Genomic DNA, 19,961 nt, shown 5'->3' with positions numbered 1-19,961 from the left:
GCCGCTAAATAACCAAAATTGTTTGTAGAACACGAACGATAACTTTATTTTTGTAACTATTAAGTATTAAACGCGCAACATCAATTTAATTTTTCAAAAAGTGAAATTACTACGAGATGAACTGGTGGGGAAAGTATTACACGGTTAGCCGAAGCTATAAGAAAGATGCGAGACCGCGCGGGCGCTTAGAGATACAGCCTTTGTGGAGTCGGTGCCTGCGTCGGATATACAGTTGAATTGTTACAAGTGCATAGTGAATGGACGATTGATATCGTAAAGAAAGCGCCGAGCACTTCATTCATTTGTAATGTAAGTAACTTTTACTTATGATTGACCTTTTGTGTAATTTAGGACACGGTATACTTAATATTAGTACAGTTATGTTTTTTCTAGGTCTTCATTTAGGTACTTGTACATTTTTTATATGAATGAAAATTTTAGGTAACAAATAATTTATATGACAGTTTTAAACCTGAAATTTGCTGATTATTTTTTTATTAATTAAGAAAGATTTACAGCTTATAAGTTAATAACATACTAAATATTAATATCTTTTTACGCCAATAAACAAATCTTTATATGGAATTAAGTAATAAATAATTCGAAAGAATGGCAAAAACTAAAAAAAACTGACTAAAATTAGTTTGGGAACACTATTTATTTCACTAGTGAACTCAGATGTCAGAGATCCTGGCTGACACCCTACTTGAGGCGAACAGGTCAATATCAACAGTTAAAGTGTTAAACTTACCCGCCCTAACCAAAAAGCCGTGACCTCTGTAATTGGTAATGACTTTAGGGGTATACACAATAATAATTACTTTTCAGGCTACTTTACCTGTCGCTAAACTCATTAAGGGCCTGTTTATAATAGCTGTTTATAATAGCTATGCAACACATAAATTATTCGAAAGATAAAAGTTCCGAATAAGATACTTGGCATTTCATGACAAATAGCGCTATCTGACAGTCGTGAAACGCAAAAATACTGTTTATCCTACAAATAAGTAACAAATAGCTTATTTGGAACTTATCCGGACATTGTGAAACAGGCCCTAAATATGTATCTCCTATCGCACGTCTAACACAGGGAGAAAGCATGTGGACATGCTAGTATGTTGTAATAGTAAGTAGTTAGGTATGAAAGTCTTAGTTTGTCTTTTGTATGATCTCTATACAATTGCTATAACTGCATATTGCGGGTTCCACACTTGCAAGACAAACTTCTTTAAGCTAACATGGGCAAGTACAGTTTAGTGTCTTGCCACAAGTGTAATTTGTGGATGTCCTTAAGATTAACCTAAGATTTTATAATCTTTCTGAACTATGCTATCAATATGAGTAAATAAATAAATAAATAACGTAAAAGTTTGCTATCGTGTAAAACTTTAAAAAAAAAAAATCTTTAGTTAAGTTGACATTGTTGAATACAGATTTCTTAAGTTTATATGTTTGCATATTATACATTTTTTATATTTTCTTGAGTATACTATGTAAAACACTTGGATGCATTAAAGTTAAGTTTACTATTTTGACAATAAGCCATTTGAGGCTTATTGTCCAAGTAAAATTATTTAAGGTCTTGCCGGTCAAATGAGTCTTGTACAACACAGATATACATATTTGAAGATTGCATATCGTCCGCGCATCCAATATATAATATTTTAGAGTGATTGAAGCAAGTTTTAATATCTGTTACAAATAAAATAAACATGTAACATAAAATGATTAATAACTAACCGTTAAACATTCATTACTTTCACTATTTTTATGCCCTAAATAAACATTCGTTAAATTCTTTAAATGTTTTCTTCTTTAGGAATTTTCCTAAAAGTAGAAAGATTTGTCACTTTTAATTATTATTACATTTTATGTATGTTCAAATTATAATTCATATCGTATATATACCTCTTCTTTGCCTTTTGTATATATATAATTGTATAAGATAAGAATTTAATTATTTTGGAACTACGTTACACAATTATTTAAAGTTTTACTTAAATACGACAACTTAAATTAAGGTTTATTTATAATAGCTTAAAATTTAAGAGAAGAAAATAATGCCCTCATTAACCGTATGAGTTTCAAAGTAACTTAACATCCCACAATAAAATGAAACCCATAATCGTTTCTCCATTTAATATAAAACTAAAACTAAAAAAGTAAAAGAGAACCCAGATATATTGCATAGGGATTTCGTTCGAATTAAACGTTTATCATATAAAAGAGTCAATTATTTTTAATAATAAAACATGTTTAATATAATTATACAGTCACAGACTAAACTAATAATAATAACAAACTTTATTTATAATATGATTATGACATAATTGATCTAACACTAGCTAGGGTGCCCTCTGACAACAGTTCTTCCCTGTGTTTGACACAAAAGGAACAAACTAAATTAAATAATTTGGTCTATTCAAATGAAAAATAGCTAAAGAACTTAAGCATGCGTGGGTGTATGCGTAGGTGATTCAGGTGTTAAAAACTGTAAATCATAAATAGTGAAAAATTTGATATTAAAATTTATTTGACATGTAGTGTAGTATGCTGCCTTGTGCATATAGTACATTATACACGTCAGATCTCGGGCCCAATGGACCAATACATTTTGCATGTCTCATTTCTTACTTTTATACCTATATAGGTGATCAACAGAAACAATTATAATTCCCTAGGATGGTTTCTAAAATCCCCTATTGCTAAATGCAAGGCACGCAGCATATTTTCAAATCACTTGAAATTTTAATAAATGTAATAATTGAAATATATAAATAAAAAAAACCAGTTGCACTTTGAGGTCTGGGCCTCAGAATACTGTGTCAATCGGCAAATCAGTGATACGATTTTTGTGCTTGACACACAACGTCTACTTTTGTGTCCAGGGCATTACGGTTTTCTCACGATGTTTTTCTTCACCGTACGAGCGAATGTTAAATAAACGCAACATGGCAACCCTACTCATCGGCAAAGAAGACAGAGGGTGCAGGCGGAGAGAAAAAGCCGGCGTAAAAAACTCTCGGTACTTTTTTATAAAAAAGATTTTGATTGATTTAACAATACTACAATATTTAAAACAAATATAGCAAATTAATTAGAAGTAGCCTGCCCAGCACTAGTCCCAGGCCCTTTTATCAACTAGATAATCGCAGCTTTATAGTAAGCCTTTTTACACAGCTTATAATATAAATAAGTCGTTAAATTACTACATATAAATAAAACTGCAATCTAATGTTTCTTTTAAACAGGAAAACAGTTCGTATATATTTATTTTAATTAGAAATAAATTATACACCATTTAAATTGTAACATCGGTAGAAAAAATAGTTTAGAGTTCGTGCCAAAAGAGGTAACCAACTGAAATGTAATTTCCTTAAAATAATAAATAAAGTGTAATTTCGAAAGTAAATATACAGAAATTCGAATATAAATATTTTCCGTTCGGACGGTTAAGAATATAATAATTTGTTTCATTGAATAACTGTACACTTATTTGTAAGTAACATTGCATACAATAGTCAAATCGTTGACACTTACAAGTTATTAGCATTAGCTTTCTAAGCATAAAGTCGAAGAGCGTATTTACTATGTACATGAAGAACAATGTGAAAGTTACCAAGATAATATTCGTTAATCATATTTAAAACAACCTACATTTTATACACACACAGATTTTATAAGTGAAAATTTTTTCTTCGGTCGAGGATATTTCTGTGCTTTTCACCTGCGTATCACGACAGAAGGCATTTTAATCGATTCACTCTTCTTAATTGTAATGATTAATTTACGGCATGTCCTGTATATTGACGATTCGCATCGAGTTTCAGGTCTTGATATATAAGAGTTTCTGGAGTTTTCATTTCCCGCGATACGATTTTTTGCTTCCTAATGGGGTTTCGATATTGGGTATAACAACATGAACAGCCTTTGTAGTTTTACCAGCACGCGGGCGCCCCGATCTTGTCTGGACTTCGACAGACGAAGTGTTGTTCGTAGTACCTACATACGAACCACTTGAAGTGCTTGGAATAGGACCAATGGCTCTATACCTATTTTGTGCAACGTGAATACTTGAATCCTATTTTCTTTAACTCCCCATTCCAAATTGTAGATAATAAATTATATAATGATAATAAACAAGAGAAAGAGTTTTAATGTAACAGTATTAAGCTCGAACAATATATATGTTGTAAAATTTATAATTTAATAATACAGTATTTATGGCCTTGACTTGTATAATTATAAATTTAGCGCCATTCAAGCAATGTGTTGAGTCTTTTACAATTTTTCAGGTTAGATCACGATCAATGATATATAATTATAAACTCCCTTTCATTAGTAATTATTTATTTTTCTATAAATTTTATAGAAAAATAACTAATTACTACTTATGCCATTCGAAATATGGCGAAAATAATTAGGGATAAAACTAACATTAAAACCTTTCTTCATTTTTGTAAATTTTAAGTCAACTAAAGAATATAATTAGTTATTTATTTTTTGTAGATGGGGCACATTAATTAATGTGCACACTATAAAATCGTAATATGTCATGTTATAGGAACTTCACTGCTGAGAATAATGAAGTGTACATATAATATAATTAAGCTTACTAAAATATGTATATAGAATTATGGTTAATCAAGAACATTTGTTCGAGTCTATAGTAACTATCATGCCTGTGCATTTTTAAAAAGTTTATTTGCTAAAGTTATTTTTTTCTCTATAATTGTTTCGCTTCGTTCAATGGAAAAGCGACTCCGCCCTCAAAACATTACGATACATGAAACGATATTATGAAACGAACTTAAGTATAAGACTAAACTGTATAACCATAGGTGAAAAACAATTATTTATACTCGTTTATCTTGGCAAGATTTCTCGATGTAGGGAAAGTTTCATGCTTTTGGTAGCATCTTACGATTAGAGAATATATGGGTTGGTAAAGAAACCAAATCTCGTTAGGACTTACTGTGACAAAATGTCAATCACGTTAAAAAAAGAAACTCGAAAAACGCAACTTGCAATTTTGATAGAAAGGATGTCCTACTTTAATATTAGTATTACTGTAAAGCACTTAGAGACTTTTGTCTGACATAGCTGTACATGGCAGCTATAGGTTACATCAGTGGAACACGTTTTTAAATTATTTTAAATACATAATTTAGTTATAATAAAAAAAGTCTTTGATAAAATCGGTACTTTGATCATGCGTACTAAATTATAAGTAAATAATTCAATTTCATTCAGTAATTAATACTGATACGTGTGAGTTAATGTTCGTTCCATCTTCGTAAGAACTTTGTGTTAAATTTAGTTTATAATTATTGTAAATAAAACACTCTGTAAATAAGTTTAAAGATTTATAATAAAATCATAAATCTCATTTAAATCTAATTACTACCACTATTAGATTCTAATAAAGAATATTAGAGTTTATGTAATGATACTGATATCTTTACGAAATCTGCAAAAAACCTACAGCCTAATATTTTTTATACATTTAGCGATGTTTACGCCTTGGTGTAACTTTCATTTTAATTGTTACTTTTTCACCGAAGTGCCAACTCTGCAATAAGTTTCAAGTTGCATATGCAATTAACATCTGATAAGAGTATAATATTATGAATTTCACTTGCATAAACTATGCATTGTATGCATTTTGTATAAAATTACTATGAATTCTACACAAGATATCCTAATTTAATCCAGCGTATCGTAGGTACTAGCATATATAATATATATATATATAAATATAAAGGGTTAATATATATATAAAATAAACTTTAAAGGTTTGAGACCTTAACTACTGATCCATGGATAGAATTTGGGATCCTGCTTGTCTAGGATGTGGTTATCAGTTAAAGTAGTCTCGCCTGAATTGTTTACTGTCCTAGTAAAGTTAAGTAAATTATCACAAAGCAGTCTAAATAAATTGAAATTAGTCGTGTAAATTTCAAAAAAAAAATCAAAATGGTTTAAATCTTTGCGTTTGTATCTAAGGGCTGGTTAGATGAATTAAACTACCTCAGAAATATGTCTACCCTCCATTTAGGGTTAAGTATCTTTGAATGCCGTTAAATAAGACATGAGTTCTCATAGATACATATTTCATAAGATTTATTCAGTATAATTTAATTTATTTGATATACAACATTTTTACTTATATTAAGTTTGATCTGTGTTGTATATATATGTAGTATTATTCCTAATTTAGCGTGGGGCATGCTAAGTAAATGAAATAAATAAAATTTAACCATGTACAATATTCGGTAGTCGTTACCTTACGGTCGTGAATATCACAACGATCTAGTACTATAGCTATAAAACTGTTACAGGGTCGGGCTTGAGGTTTTGCATTTCGATTATTTGAGGCAGGCATCAAGAATATGAGAACCTACAGCTTTAAACTATTCTATTTAAACATCGAATGTTATAAAGATTTTGATTCTTTTTTTTTAGAAGTTTAAACGCTATTAACTCAGGAAAAACAGGTTGGAATTAAAATATGCAAGCTAACAAATGGTTTCTTTGTGATTTTTTTTGATTTAACGATAAAATAATATAAATAAATATATAAAGAAATTTAACTTTTACAGAGTCAATAAATATATTTAATGTAGTTATATATAAAACACTTGACTACTTTTTACTCTAAGCAGGCGTAATCAGGAGTTAAAGCATTATACTAAGCTAATACACTGATAGTTAACGGCCATTAAATAGCAATTATTTGCATTTTCTCTGAAACGTAAAATGTCATTTGCGCAGATTGAATAGAAACTATACAAACTGAATTAGAGAAGAGTGCACATGAATCTGGGTATTAGCTTTATTGGTTTTTTTTATCAATTCATCTTTATTCTTTATTAGACACAAATCTTATGACCACGTTTTAATTTTAAGTGTGTTTTAAGGTGTTTACGTATAAAATATATTATTATTGCGTAATTATCAGTCCAGATAAATTAAGGTAAATTAGAATAGTCACAAAATCAAAAGGGTATTCATTTATAAAACAAATAAATCGAAAATGATCTTTCACGCGTATGAGTAGATTTTTAAAATAATTATGTAACGTTTGGAAATTTTTTTTTGCTACCTATTCAAAAATACTAGTTGTTATATTTTAGTCACTTTAATGAATGAATATATTATTTAAAACTTAAATTATACTAAGAAATCATATGCCTGTTGGTGAAATTCCTGTTCATTTTTTAATTTAATTTAGAGTTTACCGCTTTTCAAAATACAGACATGGTGGCCGGGGTACCAATTTCTTTATCATTTTGAGGACTATATAGTAATCCAGGCATCATGATTAATACCCGTTAAAACATATATTTTAATTAATAAATGTAAAAAAGTGGCCTACGGATATTCAAACCACGTCGACAAACGCTAGGCAAGTATAAACAATAATTTCTAGACCTTTCTCAGTACTTATAGATAAGTAAATGTTGCTAAATAATTCGTCATCTTTGTGTTGAGAGAATAAATTTTACGACGAGTTTCTAGGACGAAACTATAAAACATTCAAACTTTTGTTTGGGTTATTTTCAATACTAAACGATTCATTCACGGTGGTAATAAAGTTGCTAAAATTATTCAAATTTCGATTGATGCAATCGATTGTAATATTCTGCGGTTATATGACTAATAAATATGTGATGGTTATTAGTTTCCGTGTTTGATATCATCTGACACAAAATTTTAAATAATTATGTTTTTTTTATACTTAATCGATGTGGGTAAACAAACTAATGAAAAGCCCATGTAAAATTAATATACAGATATGTTCTATTCCTCACAATAAGTAGCCCTAGTTATAGTTAGATCATACATATTATTTGATCTCAACTGCCTATTAAACGTGCATTTAAAATAGTTCCGTATCTGTTTGTGTTAGATATCTTGGTTACTATGGCAACACTCATCTTATGCGTGTTCATTTGGCGATTCTTAAAATCCCTATTTATGCACCAACAACTTAACAAGTATTGTAATGAATTTTAATAAATCATTGAAATTACATTATATACGGTAAATTGACAAGATAAGCGTGCCCTACATTTCAATGTGAAATGTTTAAAATGATTAGCTATACTTTCTCGCTTTTATCGTGGCCCTTCACATATTGTGAATGGAATTTTCCTGGAATGGTCTTGTTTTATGTTTAAGTACGTACATTGTAGATGCATTAGCGTGTCACTAGAAAACATAATGTCACTACTACTACGTAATAACTTAAGATGAAATCTAGTCTCATTTGACAAACTGTGTATAATAATATTTACAGGCAAATTAGTTGCAAACAGCGATAGTTATTAGCACAAATAGTGCCCACGACATCTTCAATGTTTAAGAAAACGGTCGTAAGTTAAGTGCTTATGAGAAAGTTTTGTATATCATATTTTATATAGCTTCTTAACTAAGGTGTGTACGCTTTAGGAGAGAGTGTAAAATATGCAGTTCCGTGAAACCTAGAAAATAAGGGTAATCTAAATAGTATATATAAATTACGTGTCACATTGTTTGTCCGCTATGGACTCCTAAATCACCGAACCTATATCAATCAAATTTGCACACCGTGTACAGTTTGATCTAACTTAAAAGATAGGATAGCTTACATCTCAATATGCAATTCTAACAGATTGCGCTACAATTCTATTTACTTAATTGGCATATAGACGTCAAGTAAATAAACTATTATTGATTTACAGATAGTGTGTTTGATAAATAAGGGTGTACCAAAAATGTAGTCGTAAAAACAACAGTTTGGAGAAAAGGTTATACTTATTTTTGTACATTATCAGTAATCAGAAATGTTATATATTCAGAAGCCTACTAAACCTTAACCAGTATATATTTAAATAGATAATCAGTACATAGTTGACGTGCATCGTTGCACAACTAAGCGATTCTTAAGGCAATTTCTGCCGCGCACCACCACGATGTGGAACCAGCTGCCCACTGAAGTACTTCCGAACCAATTCGACTTAGGGTCCTTTAAGGAAAGCGCACCGATTCTTAAACGGCCTTCTGGCAGTGCGACTGTCCATGGGCGGCGGTGTCACTTAACAGCTGGTGAGGCTTCTGTCCGTCTGCCTCCTGTAACATAAAAAATATTCAAAAACAACTGTTTTTTATATATACCTAATAGTCCTGTCAATCGTCGAATACATTGTTAGAGCAATTCGATACGATTTCAATATTCAGGTTTTCGAATTACATAAGCTGCTACCGCTTATCAATGATACCACATTATGGTGAAGTACGAGCGCACGAAGTAATCATTGCACAGTGACGATGTGGTGAAAGTGGCATTGGATCGCAAATTCACTGACGTTACTCACAGTCGAGGTCAAGTGTAAAACAGGTTCTTCACACTTACTTTTCTTTCGAGGAAGTAAAAGTTACGTGTGCTTTCTGACCGAGCTTATTTGTTTGGCGTAATACAGGTGAAAAGTACATATTTTTAAATTAAGAATATTCTCAAGCCGGATATTCGAAAATTTAAGTCTTTACAGATTTTAAAAGTAAGGCTTATGCATCAGCTACGGTTAAAGTTATTTTAAATATTTACCTGTAAATAATGATACCTATGTGACTATGGCAAGAGGTTTAATAAAGAAAAGAAGAATTGACAAAATAAGTAACAAGAATTTAAGAGATAATACAGGGTTTGCTGACGTTATAAATAAAACAAAAGAACTAAAATGGAAATGGGCTGGACATGCAAGAGGAGCAGATAAATGGAGCAAAATTGTAACACTATGGCAACCAAGAGGCCATAAAAGAAACCGAGGTATGCAATTTAAAAGGTGGGCCGACGAAATTGTAGAAATGACTGGAAAGACCTGGAGGAGATTGATATACAATAAAGAAAAATGGAGGATAATGGGGGAGGCCTTTGCCCGTGGGCACACAGAATCAGTTATCGTAACAAAAACAATAGCTGTAATGTATATAATATCTTGTATTCTGATATAAATAAATAAATAATGATTCCTATGTACGTTAACGCTAATGTTCTGTGCGACTTGCATCGTTGGTACGAGAAAAGGAAAATCCGTCACTTTCGAATTTTAATAATATTACGGGTATGTTTTCGTTTTTGCTACATACTGAGCCTGTCATGAAAATAACGACAGAATATTTTATTCTTTGTTTTAGTGTTGTAAAGGCGACAGTTGAATTGTTTTAATTGGCCTCTCAAAGTAACTTAAAAGGTGGTAAATAAATAAATACATTATATAAATCCATGGTCTATAACTCAATGGCTAGGGCGAAAAAAGGGATTCTTATAAATTTGTATTCGGGAGTATAATATTTTTTATCGTTTGTGTAACTTTACGAAAAAGTTCAATTACAACTGCTAATCTCTGGGAATTATATGGAAATCTTTAATTTAATAACTGTTCAGTTAAATTTATAATTAGGTAACCAAATCTTTATTAACATTTACATATAATTCAATAGAATAGGTATGCTTAGGATTGTATAACGTGTGAAAATATATTTAAATTATTATATTTTGGGGCTATATATTTTATACTGCAAAAAGTTAACATCCGTTTCACTGCCACATACCTACCAATTAATTTTGCTATAGAAAAAGAAATAACTAACAGTGATTTATATTTTCTTTTGAATGAACATTAAGAGCCTATGTATGATTTACCGTTGAAGTATGTGTTCGCGGTTTATAGGCGAAGAGTTGTCGGCCAATTCTGATGATTGAGGTCAAATACTCTAATACTCTTTGACCGAAACGGATATAATGTCATTTATTACTTTGTACTTCTTGGCTCATTTTAATTTATATTTATTCTTGATTACAAATTAATTTACAATATAAATGTTCTATGGTAATTTTTAAGCATAGAACACAAAGTTCAAACATAAATTCACATATTGCGCTTTCTCAAGGTGTCCTATTGAGAGATGTATGGGACAGAAATTAAGAAATTATTATGAAAAGAAATTGGTCCCTTCCCTTCTTATATTATTAGTGTAAAATGGTTTTGGCATCGTTCCGTTACCGTTTAGTGGTAATTTAATCCGTTTAGCAGAGAAGTCCAAGTTGGATACAGAGTTGCATGTTTTTTACCAGCATATGAATATGAATTTGTTTTATTTTTCAGATTACAGATAAAGCAGACTATTGGCAATGGCTGCTGAGACTGACAGCTACGCCAAAAATGTTGACGATGACTTTTCTAACCACGTTGCCTTGCGTAACAAAAGAAGAGATTATGAGTAAGTTATAATTACTTTATTCACACCATTTTTTGGTAAAATAATAATTTTATAATTCATTAAATTATTATTTTACGAAATACTTTAGGAACTTTTCATATAATATAAAAACACTAAATTAAAAAATGCTTTAAATATTTACCCTATGTGTCTCATTATCTATTTGTCATTATATAGCTTATAAAAGAAAGCTTTATTTATAATTACACAGTAAGCACAAGTTATAAGTGCATAACAACTCTTATAATAATATTATACACATTTACTATATATGGTTTCGCCCCTCTGCTTATCCTCTTCTTAAGCTCTTCTTAAGCTTTGTTAAGTAAAACATCGGACTCCAATAGTACAGGAGCTTAATTCACATATCATTCTGATGAAAATTTTTCTAGACGTTTGTTTGTTTCGAAAAAAAACAAAAAAACATAAAATATAGATATTAGATATTCAAGCACAGATGATCTCTCGATCGATGAAATATAAAAGGAGGGTACTTTTATATTTCTCATAGACAGAATGTCACGTCACTAATGTAACTTTCCTCTCCTGAAGTTTCCTAATTAATATTTTTCAATTTTATTCAGATGGCAAATAGTATGGAGAAACGTTTTAGCGTTTATTTACTTACATGCAGCTAGTCTGTACGGACTATATCTTATCTTTACTGGAAAAGCTAAGCTGATGACGTTTTTATTTGGTAAGTATTAGATCATACCAAATCAAAATTTATTATTGAAATATATGAGCTAAGAACGTCAATAATAAAAAAAATATCTATATTAACTTAGTTATTAATTACTTATAAACGATGTTTTTTATCTTGAAAACATACCCTTTTTCGACGTCAAAATTGATTAAGACAGGCTCAGCCCATTATATAGAAAAAATAAACAGTCTTACATATTTTTATAGATTCATTTGTTTGTTGTTTTATATAATCCGTTTTAGTTATTGTCGTTTACCTTTCCACGTAGCGATAGACCTAAGTCGTAGGTCTTTGAGTTTTGGAATTCTTGCAAGTTTTTTTTTAATTTCACATATTCTACGTATTATTGATACTATAACGAAAATGTACTTTGACCATGTCTTCTAACATAATCTAGTTAAATTAGTTATTTAAGTCAGCTTTTGGAGAAAGCTGCTCGTCAACAAGTCTTATCAATTAAAAAGGTATTAATAATCTTTGTAGGTTCATTATAAAATTCTGATGTATTAATTTGTAATATAAATTTAAATATAACACATTAAAACCGTTAAGTTTTATCAAAAAAGGTTTTGTAAGTGATCAGATCAAGTTAGACTTACTCAATTAAAAAAGACACTCAATGAACAAATATTTGATTTTAACTTTAATTATATAATACCTTTCTTTGCTGTAAGGCGCGTTAAAAAATAGGTGCTAATTAAAATAGATAATACCGGATATTGAAGTTGTAAATTGGTGGATTTTCGAGAGCTAGTTAATTATTCTTAAGTATTTCTTGGGGATACTAACAAGAACCTGAGGCGAAGCCGGAGTAGTAAACGAGCGATAAGATTGTAATTTTGGAGTTTATATATCGAGGTAGACCTATTTGTTTAAATTCTGGCTTAATTCACAAAAGCCGCTAGTTTTATTATAATATACATATTCTAGAAATTTTTAACACAATTTTAGAATATTTTTTGGAAATAAATAAAAATATATTTTTTTTCATGTTTCAGCCGTGGTTTTTGCTTCTGTAGCAGCTATGGGCGTTACAGCGGGAGCTCATCGGTTGTGGGCGCACAGAGCTTACAAAGCTCGGTGGCCACTGAGACTGTTCCTGGCTATATTACAAACTATAGCATTTCAAAACCATATCTACGAATGGGTCCGAGATCACAGGTAAACTGGTGCCTTATATTATAAACAAGGGCGGATCTAGCATTCACTTTAAAAGGGTCACACTGTTAAAGTTAAAAATTTGAATGAGACTGTATATATAGGTTTGAGTGTTTATCCAATATAAACCTACATAAGCTGTTTATCAATACTAGTAATAAAATAATAATAATGCCAAAGGATCTTGGATACGCCCTTGATTATACCTTAAGTATAAATCGAATCAGGTTCGAAACTAATTAATGTATTTTTGTTAGAAGAGATATCAAGAGATGAGCTTGATAAGGCAAAACAACATAACTAAAACTGCGTATAGTATATTATAAATAGTACTTACGATTGTTTTACTTGATATATGTAAAATAAATATTACACCTTTTAAAAGTAAATACTAAATTGTATAGTTGATTTGTACGTGACTGTTATACAGTAGACAATTAATTTTTATATTCTTATTTGTTTCTTATCTTAACAGTTGTTACCACTATTGAGACAGCTGTGTATCCTAAAAATTAAAAAGAAAAATCACTTTTCCACTAACAATAATATTTAGGCATATTCTATGCTAAATAATTACATTTGTAAGTTAAAAATTATACATGATTTATATACCGAGAGATAGTCAAAGTTTTAATTTTTGATTGGCTTCATATTCAGAAATTTTAAGGCTTAAAATGGCTTTTTCAGAGTTCACCACAAATACACAGAAACAGATGCAGACCCTCACAACGCAAAAAGAGGATTCTTTTTCTCTCACATCGGATGGCTGATGTTACGAAAGCACAAAGATGTCTTAGAAAAAGGTGCTTTGGTGGATATGTCAGACATTGAAAGGGATCCGATCGTCATGATTCAGAAAAAGCAAGTATTCTATACATATATTATGATTTATTTATTTACTTATTTACTTATAGTTCTATGACATACAAAAGATTTTGTGAAAAATGCGATTTAAGATTAAATATGTAACATGTCACACCACAGAAAAACATATAAGTAAAAAATATAGCACGCGCCGTAGTACACTGTTTCACAATTTATTTTATTATCTTTATGTTTCTACATATGAAGTAGGTATTACTTCGTATCTTTTCTTATATATAATAACAATATATTTTATAAAGTATTTTAATTTTCAGGACTTATCTTGTAGTGATGCCGCTACTATGTTTTATAATGCCAACATGGATGCCAGTCGCTCTATGGAACGAGAACGCTTGGGCATCCTGGTATGTGGCAACCATATTCCGCTACACAATATCACTCCACTTTACATGGTTGGTCAACTCAGCAGCCCATATCTGGGGCAATCGGCCATACGATAAGTAAGTATTACTTTCGCTTTTTAACTACGGAGAAAGTTATAAGCATAAACGTTGACCATCTATGATTAAGTGAACTGGTTATGTTTTAAAGCTCTGATCGTCACTTGTTACGGATTGTTACAAGTCAGTTCCAAAATTGCATATCTTGCTTAACAGCCCAATGAGGAGTGAAACCCTGTAAAACTGCATTTTTTTTGAATTTGGATTTCCACATTCGAAATTCAAAAAAATTGCAGTTTTACAGGGTTTCACTCCCAACAACGAAAAACCAATGTTTTTGTTTTTATTGCTGTTCAAAAGTAAATTAAATTTAAAAAGTTCTTCAAAATAACTTCATTTACAAGCGAATTCAAATGAATTTGCAATACATTATATAATTTACCAGCATAGCATTATTATATTATATTTATATCAAAAATAGAGATACAAAGATTAACTTCCGGGAATTACTCAAATGAGTCTCGGAATGCCATCGAATATTTATGAAAATGTATACCTGGCATAGAAAAATCGTTTCATATTTTGCAATGTATAAAGTTCGGACTTTGTGTAATCAAAGATAAATTATTTATATTAGTTGTCTACAGCACAATGTACATGGCAACGTTTGCTACTTACAGATACATAGGCGCCACAGATAATAAAGTTGTCGCAATGTTAGCGTTTGGAGAGGGCTGGCACAATTACCACCACGTGTTCCCGTGGGATTATAAAGCGGCTGAGCTGGGAGATTATAGGACTAACCTCTCAACCGCGCTAATAGATTTAGCTGCGAAGTGGGGTACGTAATAACTTCACTAGAGTTTCATATTTCCAAACTTATGTCTTCTTGCTGTTGCAGGGTTTACCTGCGAGAAATTTGCAGGCAAGTTTTTGTACTTAAGTTTGAAGTAAGGAAATCTATTGATTTATAACTGATGTAGTCATATCATAAATACAAACGAGTCATATCATCTATATAAATCACTTTAAAAATAAAGTAAGACGCTATGTGGATTATGCTTAAAAATAATAATTTATATTCTGCAGGTCTAGCTTATGATTTAAAGACTGTCTCCATGGAGATGATCCGGAAACGAGTTACAAGAACTGGAGATGGAACTCATCCAATAGGAATGAAGAACGAGGAAGATGACCACCATCATCCTGATAATCCAATTTGGGGGTGGGATGACACGGATATGCCGGAAGAAGACAGAAAATTAGCGGAAATTGCAAACAAAGAGGACTAAAGAAATTAATAAATGATTATATAAGAATTCATTTTGTAAAGTGTAAATAATTGTGAAAACGCTTAGAAGTAAAAATATTAATTGCGAAATCCTCATTGTTGGTTACTCTTAATATCTTAAATGATAACTAGTAGTTTTGATACTATTTTATATTCATGTAAGTACAATGTACCAATATGAGTATTGCGTAGAATTTTTGTACCTTATAATTAGGATTAGGATAGGGTTCCCAAAATTATGGGATTATGGTATATTTATTTTGGTTGTGTTGACTACGTAAAATAAGGTTCATGTTTATATTTTGTGATATAGATTGATTGTAAGTCGATTATTTTTTATTTTATATTCAAGAGAATGTAACAATATTTTGTAAATTAGTAGACATGTCTTGTTATAATACACTTCTGGTGAATAATATTTCCATAAATTATTATGTTGCTTTATTCGCATACAATTACAATCATTGTATCGTTTTACTTAATTATATTCATATCATTAGTAACATCATTAAATTATTTACCGAGAAACAATTTAGAACGAGGAAATTGTAGAACATAATTATGGAAAAATATCCTAATGCTTACAATAATGTCTTTGCTTTATTATATTCCTACCTACTACAAACTACTTCTTATTCCTACGTTTATAAATAATATTATTACACTTTAAGTATAATATACAAGGCAAGAACTAATTTACACATTAAAAGGGAATTACACACATATTTTTAGTAAAAATATAAAGGACGAATCACACGAAAAAGATAATTACTACCTTTGCCACATGATGGTTTCATTAATTTCGTCCCGAAATAAAAATTTCCTAAATTCATGTAATAATACACGAAGTAGTAGCCCAAATGCGATTAAAGAAAAACCTATCAAAGTTAGAGAATATTTTAGACGCCTACTCAAAATTAATAGCAATCAGTGAAATATAAAACAACTAGGCAACTTCAACTGTTGCTTGCAGGTGGCCATTTTAAGTTGGGCTTCAGCCAATCATTTATACTGGGCACTTCTCCAATTATCTGCACGTTCTTTACCTTTGAGGGGGTATTTTGTGTGTTTTTCAACCAGTCTTCATTGAATGGATATGAGATACCGGTGCTGGGATCCACTCCTACAAGGTGGTAGTCCTTTGTATCGTGGGTTACCTCTGTACTGTATTCAGTTACGTGATTGGGTGCAACGACCTCATCTAAATTTTCTGATGGTGCGTTCGCCAAAGGATCGTATTTGGGTCTACCGTAGCCAAATCCATATCCAGCATTTAGATAGATTACCTTTTTCGGATAATTACGGTCGTTAAACGCATTATTTCTAAGAAGCATGAGCACAGCTCCGACTAACGCCATATTATTAAGCATTACTGTAGCCATGGTAGCCATTTTAAGCGTAGGCAAGAAAAATGGAAGAATAGCAGACATTACTATTCCGGGGAAAATTAGGAAAGGCAAAGCCTGGTAGAACGTCTTTGTCATTTTTTTTGTGCTGGTCCGTCCGGTGTTAGCGCCTTTATCTGAAATTTTAAATTTCAATTAATTGGAAACCATTCAATAATGGGCTCATTTAGATTAATTAATTTAAAAATTTAATAAATTGGCAAGAAATTTATATTCAAACAATTTATTTTTCCACAAATAAATAAGAAATAAAAGAGGTGTCGATGATGATATCTTACTACCGTATTACACAAATTATATTCACGCAACATATATTGCATGTATCTTTTTATATATACCTTCATTAATTTTGTATTCTATTAGCGTTTGATTTATTTATCTCGCATCGCTACACAAGTAAGGAAGTATCTTGTTACATGAAAATTTTACTTTCCTTCCGCTTTTTAAATATTAAATTATAATTTGTTTAGAACACCCGAAAACATAAATAATAGCAATTATTGAATATCTTTGTGTTAAGAGAAACAGAATACGAAATAAATCTGTTTTACTCGAACCTTCGAAAAGTTTTTTAATATGAAAAATATGCAGAAAGCTCGCTTCGTGTTAAGTTATCACATAATTATTCATCATATCTGATACCTAATAAAATTCTCAATGCCAGAGAGGTCACGAGTGCGTTGCCGGCCTTATAAGAATTGGTACTCTCTTTTCTTGAAGGACCCTAAGTGGCATCTAAATGATTTAAATACTTCATACGTTCATAGCTGGTTCTACATAGAGTCTGTCTACAAGTCTTATGTATGTTTGTTTACACTTTTTGCGTTACAGTTTGCCCAATTACCCCGTCATTAAAAGATATAAAAGATATTATTTAGAACTAGCTGACCCGGCGAACTTCGGTCCGCCTGAAATTCTAATAATATCGTGTCAACTTTAGTTAAACTTAATTTAAGATTTCAATTAAATGGAGTAATTCAGGTAATAACATTAAATCAACGTTTTTTTGCAAATACAGAAATGTTTGCATTTGTAAAATAAATAAATAAATTTATTGTTATTCGTTAACTTATCCGATACTCCATTACTTATTCTGCTATTCGGAGCGGAGAAGAATCCACCAAAAAAGAGATAACAAACATCGGTCCAGCTGATCTTGAGTTATAAGTGTTAACTAACACGACTTTGTTTTATATATTTAGTTGTTCATCCTATTATTAATTTAAAAAAAAATAATTACTGTCTAGGACGTCGAAATTAAGCGAGTTATTTCCTGTAGACTTCATCTTCAGCGTGTAGCGATCTCCAAGATCCATAGTTAATGGACGATAGCGTAACAGTCTCTCCGTACCATCACACAATCTTGAATATAGTTCCTCATCGGTATGGTTAACATAATCAATCCAAATAAACTCATTTACATCCGGTTCAAGAGCCCTTTCCGCCTTCCATACTCCGAAAGCGGCGACACATTTTGATAAGCCATTCTGTTTAACACAATTTGTAACATCGCGAAGTAGTTTTGTATTTTTTGTTTCGCGTAAGCCATTAGTACATGCGGCGAGGAAGAAAATCGCGGCGATTGCTCGCATAGTTGTAAGCTAACTGTGCGAACTGGCTTTGCCAACGCGCCCGGCCCCCTCTCTTATAAATAAAGTTGTTCTAAACAATTGACTATTACGGTTAAAGAAATCGAAAGCTAAAGGAAATGATACATACTATACATTATTTATTTAGTTTATTGCTCTTTGCAATGAAAAGCGATGCAATTTCATAACTATAATCGAATAACATATTTGGTCATTAAAACGTAATAAGAAACCTTAATTTAAACACACTTTCCATGTTTTGTTATATGTCTCGATCGATTCGATCGTTCGAATTGTGAGAAACAAGTGCAGAATGCAAAAAGACGATCGTGAATTTCTCCAAAATCGAAATACTTTGTTACGCCGAACACACATCTGAAAAACGTTTTGAGGGAAAGTTTCGCATTCTTTGTTAGCAGGAAATGGCCTATATCTCAAATGCAGCGGTAATTAGCATACACGCGGTCACGGACGAGCTGTCGCAGTGGGCGTTTGGTCGACGAACTAGGTTTCTCTACGTGACGCGATTTAGTATGAAAAATGTGTCTCGCACGCATCTCGTAATTTGCGTAATTATTCAAGCGCATTAATTGTCTTTCGTGTCACTTGAAATAATTTCTATATCATGAACACCGCCAACAGACCAAGCAACCAGACAAAGTTCTTGGGTGTATCCTAGTTCTAACCTTTTCGTTCTTCGTGCATCATGTAACAATAAAAAAAAAATTCGATGCCATTACAATATTTGTAAAAGTTTCATAAAAAATAAAAATAAATCAGTGGCGCTACAACCTCTTTAGGTCTTGGCCTCAAATTTCTGAATCTGTTTCATGATTATTTTATATACAGCCTTATACACATCGTCGACTTTTTGTGTCTAAGACATGTCGGTTTCCTCACGATGTTTTCCTTCACCGTTCGAGCAAATGTCAAATGCGCACATAGAAAGAAAGTCCATTGGTGCACAGCCGGGGATCGAACCTCAGGTATGAGAGTCGCAGTCGTTGCTGAAGCCACTAGGCCAACACTGCCTTTTGAAAGTTTCTTACTTTTATTGAAACGATTAAAATTGTGATCCGTAAGTGAATATTGCCCTTAGGAAGGCAATGTGTACATTTTATGTAATCAAATCGCAAAACGTGGAGCTAAAGGGTTGAGACGATCAAATATTTATGTTAAGATATATTCCGTCCCCAATGGCCAGGTGAATGCCACATCCAGAGGGCTATTATTGTGCGAAGGGCATGTTTACAACTTTCACAGAGGATTCCAGCTTCAGTC

General features: G+C 31.3%; 2 protein-coding genes across 2 annotated transcripts; one reads left to right on the top strand and one right to left on the bottom strand.

The window, feature by feature from the left end:
* The first annotated feature begins 176 nt into the window (after positions 1 to 176).
* Positions 177 to 16,116, top strand: LOC110998744 (acyl-CoA Delta-9 desaturase). Its single transcript, XM_022267515.2, has 8 exons — positions 177 to 309; positions 11,151 to 11,265; positions 11,850 to 11,962; positions 12,970 to 13,132; positions 13,817 to 13,990; positions 14,269 to 14,454; positions 15,075 to 15,235; positions 15,484 to 16,116. Exons 2-8 carry the CDS (start codon positions 11,177 to 11,179, stop codon positions 15,684 to 15,686), a joined length of 1,089 nt encoding a protein of 362 aa, XP_022123207.2. The 5' UTR covers positions 177 to 309; positions 11,151 to 11,176; the 3' UTR covers positions 15,687 to 16,116.
* LOC110998745 lies at positions 16,112 to 18,718 on the bottom strand. Its single transcript, XM_022267516.2, has 2 exons — positions 18,332 to 18,718; positions 16,112 to 17,207 (listed from the first exon to the last, which is right to left on the bottom strand). Exons 1-2 carry the CDS (start codon positions 18,681 to 18,683, stop codon positions 16,642 to 16,644), a joined length of 918 nt encoding a protein of 305 aa, XP_022123208.2. The 5' UTR covers positions 18,684 to 18,718; the 3' UTR covers positions 16,112 to 16,641.
* Positions 18,719 to 19,961: the final 1,243 nt, after the last annotated feature.

Source organism: Pieris rapae, chromosome 9 (assembly GCF_905147795.1).
Source record: "Pieris rapae chromosome 9, ilPieRapa1.1, whole genome shotgun sequence".
Classification (NCBI taxonomy): domain Eukaryota; kingdom Metazoa; phylum Arthropoda; class Insecta; order Lepidoptera; family Pieridae; genus Pieris; species Pieris rapae.
Note: the sequence above shows the minus strand (reverse complement) of the source record. Positions and strands in the feature narration are given on the sequence as shown.

Excerpts from the sequence above, each read along its gene's own strand:
- LOC110998744 (XM_022267515.2), top strand. The coding sequence starts at position 11,177 with ATGGCTGCTGAGACTGACAGCTACGCCAAAAATGTTGACGATGACTTT. Across the intron at positions 13,991-14,268 it reads ATCGTCATGATTCAGAAAAA|GACTTATCTTGTAGTGATGC; the intron begins GCAAGTATTCTA and ends TTTAATTTTCAG. Across the intron at positions 14,455-15,074 it reads GGCAATCGGCCATACGATAA|ATACATAGGCGCCACAGATA; the intron begins GTAAGTATTACT and ends TGCTACTTACAG.
- LOC110998745 (XM_022267516.2), bottom strand. The coding sequence starts at position 18,683 with ATGCGAGCAATCGCCGCGATTTTCTTCCTCGCCGCATGTACTAATGGC. Across the intron at positions 17,208-18,331 it reads TAATTTCGACGTCCTAGACA|ATAAAGGCGCTAACACCGGA; the intron begins GTAATTATTTTT and ends TTAAAATTTCAG.